At 58.2% G+C, this 6,628-nt stretch overlaps 1 protein-coding gene across 1 annotated transcript; it reads left to right on the top strand.

The window, feature by feature from the left end:
• The first annotated feature begins 2,472 nt into the window (after positions 1-2,472).
• Positions 2,473-6,628, top strand: RTP3 (receptor transporter protein 3). The gene is made up of 2 exons (XM_045856975.1): positions 2,473-2,781; positions 5,630-6,628. The coding sequence occupies exons 1-2, from the start codon at positions 2,615-2,617 to the stop codon at positions 6,369-6,371; spliced, it is 909 nt and encodes a 302-aa protein (XP_045712931.1). The 5' UTR covers positions 2,473-2,614; the 3' UTR covers positions 6,372-6,628.

Here is a 6,628-nt window from a genome sequence, read left to right as displayed (position 1 = left end):
AGCCATGGGGGTGTAAAGCACAGCCCAGGAGATGGAGAAGCCGAAGAATGTAGGCGTGGCCCATGGACACAAACAATGGTGGGGGACTGCCTGAGGGAGGAGGTGGCCCTGAGTGGGGGGCCAAAGCGGGGAAAATCAGGACAACTGTAACTGCATAAGCAATAAAATAGAATTAAAAAAATAAAATGGGGGTAATAATATCTCCGGGTTGGAGTGAGGATTAGATCATTGATGTAAAAAAAAAAAAAAATTGGCACAGATAATTCAGAGTCTCTGACCCGAAGGACTGTGGGTTCCAGTCTTCCTTTCTGCCCTGCCTGCCGCCCCCAAAAGCTGCGCACGGCTGCTGTGATGCAGCCCCTCCATACACGACAGATGCCTGAGAGAAAGGATGGTGGGAGAAAGGAGGCGGGAAGGGGGCGGGCCCCGGGAGGGAGGGGTGCAAGGAGGCGGGTGGGAGGGCGCAGGAAGGACTGCTGGTCACTGAGACTCCACTCCTGAACCCCTCCCCGTGGCCTCCCCGGGAGGCTCCGAGGGACCTAGGACTCCAGGAGCAGGGCTCTCCCCCAACCTGCCCGCACCCCTCCGCACCCCATCCCACCCCCGCCCCACCGCCTCTGTCAAGGGACCACAGACTTAACCCAACTTGCCAAGGGGTCGTGGAGGTTTAAGGGAGAGGCAGGCAGGGCTGCCTCACCCGCAGGGCGGGAAAGCGCTTGAAGTTCCCAGATGCCTCTGCGACTGCAGGGACGCACGCGTCTCCTCTGTAGTGGCCCTGCGACACCCCAGAAGGGGCTGGGCTTGCGTGACTAGGTGTGGGGAAGTGAGTAGTTTTGTGGAAATGGACAATAATTATGTTGTTCTCTCTGTGTGTCTGTCTCTGTCTGTCTCTCAAATAAATCAGACCCTGTCCTGAAAGGCACAGAGCCGTGGGCCAGGAAAGCTGGATACCCCTGGGAAGGGCGAGCAAGCAGATGTCCTGTGTCCAGTGCCCTCGGTGGGGTCGAGGGTGGGAGGCTGAGGCAGCCGGAGTTCAGGCCTGGTGGGCATGTTCGGGCTTTAACTCCTGAAAATAACAATCTAGGGGTCTCTCCGGCTCAGCCAGGCCCTGAGGGGGTGGGGTGGGGGGAGTGCATGGCAGCAGCCCCCGCTCTCCTTCCCGGAGACTCAGACACAGCCCAAGGGGCACCTTCCCCCAGCTGACATCGGAGGGCTGGGCTCGGCCAAGGAAATGCCAGTGAACGCAGGTCGCTCCCTCCCTGGGACTGACTTCTTCAGGGCGCAATGAGAGGCGGGCAGACAGATCGTACAAACATCCTCGGCCACTCAGAGACATGACTGGAACAGTCGAAAAAATAAACTGAGGCATATTATCATTTTTAAGAGTTCATTTGAGCAAGAATTGATTGCAGCACCGAACCAGAAGCGGTTCGGAGAGCTCCCCCTACAGGAGGGAGGTGGGGGGGCTGGGGGTGGGGGAGACTGATACAGAGAAAGTGTGGAAACGAAGAAGGGCGTTCTTGCCTGGCTGCAGCTTACAGCCTCGTTGGCTGTTTGTGGTCTGTTGTCCTTAGTGATTCGATTCCGTGGATTTGAGGCATTGACAGGCTTAGGTCTGGGTCTGCTTACGTAGGCCACCCGAACATGACAGCCACCTCTGTCTAGGGGCCTCCTGGCCTCCTGGTCTCACTCACTCAACACAGCCGCCACCAGGCTTCCAGCAGCCACTCCCAGAGCTTTTACAATCCCGGGGCCTCCTCCCACACTCACCACATCCCAGATGGAGGGGTGGGGCCTCAGCTCACAGCCGGCAGCGGGGCATGACCCCCTTCTCACTCGCCCTCTGGGTGTGTGTCCCTGGAACAGGTTCTTGAGCTTCTCCTTGAGGGGGTGGGAGACGGTGGAGTACTCTGGGAGGAAGCCAGCAGCCCCTCACCCAGGCAGGAGGGGGCCTTGTAGTCGCACCTGGGAGCAGGCACTGCCCCAGCTCCCGCCTCTAATGGGTGGAAGGCTGGGCTTGGGAGTCGCCACGGGCAGCTCAGTGCCTGCGAATTACCATCCTGCAGAGACGGGACACGAGAGAGGAAAGGGGACATAAGGAGCGGGGAGCAGGGACACAGGACTCAGGGGAGGGCCCACGGCGCCTGCCCTGCTTTGCACATCTCCACCCAGCTGGTGACCACAGCAGCCCAGTGGGTAGGGATGTCCAGCGTGAGGACTGGACAGAGAAACCACATGGGCCTCTGCCATGCACAGGGCCTCAGGGGCAAAAGGCGTGTCCTGAGCTGAGGGAAGGCAGCAGCAGAGCCAGCCTGAGATCCGTCCTCCCCCCTCCCCCCCCAGGGTCTGCAGTGTTCCTGGGGTGACGTTTGGATGAACAAAGGCACGCCTTCCGTATCTTTCCTGTGGAACGCCCTGCTGTTCTCTGAACGTGGAGCCAGGCTCAGTTGAACTTTGTCCTTCGGGCAAAGGCTGGGTCCACAGGCCCCACCCGGGTACATAGAGGAGAGCGGGTGTGAGCCCGTGCTGTCTAAAGTGGGAGCCCTCCTGCGCTGCTGGAGACCCGCCAGAGGCCAGGAGACCCTGATGCCCCCCAACGACGCCCCAGCTCACCATGCCAGTGGTCACAGGTCAGGACGTCAAGGTGTGGCAGAAAGTGTTTCGGGAACTAATTCAGGAGGTGAAGCCGAGGCACCAGTGGACACTGACCCTAGACGGAGGCCTCACCCCCAGCGGCCTGCAGCCGGGGTGGACACAGTACCAGCAGCGGGTCTTTGCCAGGTGAGTGGGGGATGGGATGGCACAGATTCCAGAAAATTCTCCCTCATTTCTTACCGTGTACACTGGTTATGTTTCTTATTCCGTTCATGCTTGCTTGCAAACCAAAGAGTGCAGGAAGGAAGGTGCCCGTCACCCAGACGTTTTAGCATCATTAGAGATTGTTTTCTTATGATGCAAGCCCCAAAACAATAGCAGGGCTGGGCCCTGGTGTGGGCGGATGCCTTAGATACAGAGAAATCAGGCCTCGAGGGGGGAGGGCGAAGAGCAGAGAGGCCCGGGGGAGCTGGAGGAGGAGGGCTTTGGGGTCCACCTTGGCCGCTGGCGGTGCCCTTGAGGAGGGGCCTCTGGCACTGAGGAGACCCTCGGGGGCAGGCGGGGGCGGAGGACAGGAGGAGCTGAGCCACACGCAGCCATCTTAACCCTCTCTGCTCTGAGCTAATGGAATCGTCAGAAAGATAGGATCCTTAGAGGACATCCCAAGTCTCATCCTCTTCCCCAGGTGGGAGATCAGAGCCCCCAGGAGGGGAGTCGCCCACCTGCACAGAGGACGGGGGGCCCTGGGACTGAGATGGGGCTTCCTGCCTGCCCACTGCCCCCTTTCTGTCCTTATAACCCAGGGTTTTCCCAGGCCAGCGGCTGGCATCAGAAGCAGCTGAGCAAAGTCTCGGCTCGTTTTTTGTTTGTTCTGTTTTGCTTTTTGAAAACTTTGAACTCTGAGCTGACACACCAGCACAGTAGCATGGACCAGAGCGGGGCGGGGCGCTGCAGCTCAGAAGAACGGGGCCCAGGCCCCTTTGCCCCAGCGAGGTCCTCTGGCCCACGGGGGTCAGAGCTGCTGGGCATCTTCCCTTCATTTCACCCTCATGTTCATCCCAGGAGGTGAGACTAGAATCAAGATACAGAAGGGAGCCCTGACCAGTGTGGCTCAGTGGGTTGGGTGTCATCCCGAAAACCAAAAGGTTGATGGTTCGATTCCCAGTCAGGGCACATGCCTGGGTATAGGCCAGATCCCCAGTTGGAAGGGTGCCAGAGGCAACCAATGGCTGTTTCTCTCCCTGTCTTTCTTCCACCCTTCCCCTCTCTCTAAAAATAAACAAATAAACTATTTTTTAAAATACAGAAGGGGCCCTGGCTGGTGTAGCTCAGTGGATTGAGCTCGGGCTGCAAACCAAAGCATCACAGGTTCGATTCCCAGTCAGTGCACATGCCTGGGTTGCAGGCCACGGCCCCCAGCAACTGCACATTGATGTTTCTCTCTCTCTCTCTCTCTCTCTCTAAAAATAAACAAATAAAATATTTTTAAAAATACAGAAGGGAAACCTTGACTGAGTCTTACCCAGCCCCCTCTGATTCACCCTCCCAGGTGTCAGGGGCCCCTGCATCAAGCCAGGCCAAGGTTAGGCTTGGCTGCTGTGACAAATAAGCCCCGTGGTATCAGCGATTTAACCCAACACGTGGCCCCAAGTTCACCGAGGCGCAGAGTGGGGAGAGCTGGGAGGGAGCAGCGTCTAGACTTCAGCCCACATCCCATCAGCCACGTGCTGGCATTGCCCCAAGCTCATGGCCAGGGGACTGGGAGACGGGAGGGAGGGCAAGGATGACTCCGGGAGCACTGAAGCCCCCGCCACACAGCAGCCCTCTGCTCTCCCATGATTCCCGTCCCGGCTGCCGCCGCCATGTGCTTCCCTGCCCTCTTCCCTCCCTGCATCTCTCCTGACAGGCATTTGTCCAGCTGTCTTAGCTCAGAAAGTTGTTCTTCCTCCCTGTTGCGACGAAGGGTCATTCTTTTGTACCCTGCCTGAGGCCAGGGCACGAGGACTATGCAGCATTTCAGGACACCCTGACCCACGAATCGGGTTGGCGGGGGCAGAAAAGAGAGAGCTGGACACGGTGCCCTCCAGTAACGCTGGCAGATTGGGGCAGAGCGCAAAGCAATGCTCGTCCCTAGGACACTGGAGCTTTGAGGGTCCCTCCCTGACCCGGAGGCCTGTGAGTTACCGTCTTAGTCCTTTTGGAGCTGCTATGAAAATGTAAAAATAAAACATAAAAATTTAAAAACACAGGCCTGGAAGCTCACAAACAACAGAAATGTCTTGCTCAGAGTTCCGGAGCCTGGGAGCCCAGCACCAGGGAGCCAGCTGGTCGGGCGAGGGCCGTCTGCTGGGCCGCGGACTTCTTGTTGTGTCCCTACGCGGCGGAAGGATCTAGGGAGCTCTGTGGGGTCTCTTTTACAAGGGCGCTAATGCATTCATGGGGGCTCCACCCTAAGGAGCTGGTCGCCTCCCAAAGGCCCCACCTCCTCACACCATCACCTCGGCTGTTAGGATGTCAACATGTGAACTTGAGGGGAAACACGCATTCAGCCGGTAGCGCTTACCACCGCCCGTTGGTGTGCGTGCGTGGATTCCATTCAGGGTTCCTGGGAGCTGATTTCGTGGCTCCTGGTGCACTTGCAGCCTCTGACGCACTTCAGTCTGCATTTGAGCATTTGAAGAAGCCTGGTTTCGGAGTCAGGACACCGGGGTTCTTGTCCCCCTGAGTCTCTGGGCCTGACGAGCTCCAAGTATGAGCCTCCTGTCTAACATGATCACATTGGACTCCGGAGGTGCCCAGGATCCCTTTCAGCTCTGACAGCTTGTGACCCACTATCTTCACCACGGACACCTGTGGGTCGCAGAGCCTGTCGGTGGCCCAGGGGGGAGAGGAGCGAGAGACTTGGTGGTCTCTTCCCCCACGCACCCATGACCCCAGTCCGGCCATGATGTCGGGGCCCCCTTCTTTCCTCTGGCACAGCCCGCAGTTTGGCCACCCTGAGCGGGGCTGGGGGTCTCGTTTTCTGTCTCCACAGGTTCAGGTGCTCCTTGTGCTCTCGCAGCTGGGCCTCTGCCCACGTGTGTGTCCTCTTCCACATGCACTGGAGCAAGATGGAGTCCAAGGGCCAGGTGAGGATGAGGATCTTCGCCCAGAGGTGCAAGAAGTGCTCTCAGCCTCCGTTTGAGGTTCCCGAGTTCACGGAGGAGAACACGTCGAGGATCCTGAACAACCTGGTGCTCCGAATCCTCAGGAGCTGCTACAGGGAAGGGCACACGTCAGCGGAGGAGATCCCTACCCTCAAGGACACCGTTCTCGAAGGGCCGCACGACGCGAACAACTGTGAGGCGTGTCTGCAGGGCTCCTGTGCTCAGAGCGGGTTAGGTCTGGCCAAACGGCCACCCATGTCCCCGCCACGTCCCAAAATAAGCCCCCCGAATGGCGGGATGCCCGCCTATCAGCCTTCTCCCGCGAGGAACAGCACCCAGGAGGACGCAGGGACCGCCAGGGTGAAGGAAGGGAAGGTGTTCCCCAGCCCCTGGTTTTCGGAGCCCCCAGCGAACACCACCTACAGGTCGGACAGTGTAATCCACGTCTCCCCCGCTGAGAATTCATGCCCCCCCGAGGGCCAGAATCACACGCCCCGCTGTTCAGATTCTGGTCGAGATATTTCAAGTATCCGTTGCTGTAAGTCAAAGATCTGTTGCTGTTCAATCATTTCAATCGCAATCTTAATCTCAATCTCAGTCTTGATCGTGGTCCTGTGGCGGTTTACTTAAAAACCACTACATGGATTTCAAACATGTTGGGCTAAGTTTAAAAAGTCAGACACGCCAAGTCATATATTGTGTGATCCCACGGGTGTGAAATGTTCGGAACAGGTAAATTCAGAGACAGGAAGGAGACGGGTGGCTACCGGCGGCTGGAGCAGAGGGGGAGTAGAAGCCGCCGCGTCATCCGCCTGGGGTTTTCCTGCGGGGGCAGCAGTGGCAAAAACATTTGGGAAGGACACAGAAGGGGTGGCTGCACAACTCGT

This window comes from Phyllostomus hastatus, unplaced genomic scaffold (assembly GCF_019186645.2).
Source record: "Phyllostomus hastatus isolate PE091 unplaced genomic scaffold, TTU_PhHast_1.1 phas_scaffold_129, whole genome shotgun sequence".
NCBI classification, from domain to species: Eukaryota; Metazoa; Chordata; class Mammalia; order Chiroptera; family Phyllostomidae; genus Phyllostomus; species Phyllostomus hastatus.
Note: the sequence above shows the minus strand (reverse complement) of the source record. Positions and strands in the feature narration are given on the sequence as shown.

Bases quoted from the DNA above. Each gene is read 5' to 3' on its own strand.
- RTP3 (XM_045856975.1), top strand. From the start codon at position 2,615: ATGCCAGTGGTCACAGGTCAGGACGTCAAGGTGTGGCAGAAAGTGTTT. The intron at 2,782-5,629 runs GTGAGTGGGGGA...CTGTCTCCACAG, and splicing joins CAGCAGCGGGTCTTTGCCAG to GTTCAGGTGCTCCTTGTGCT.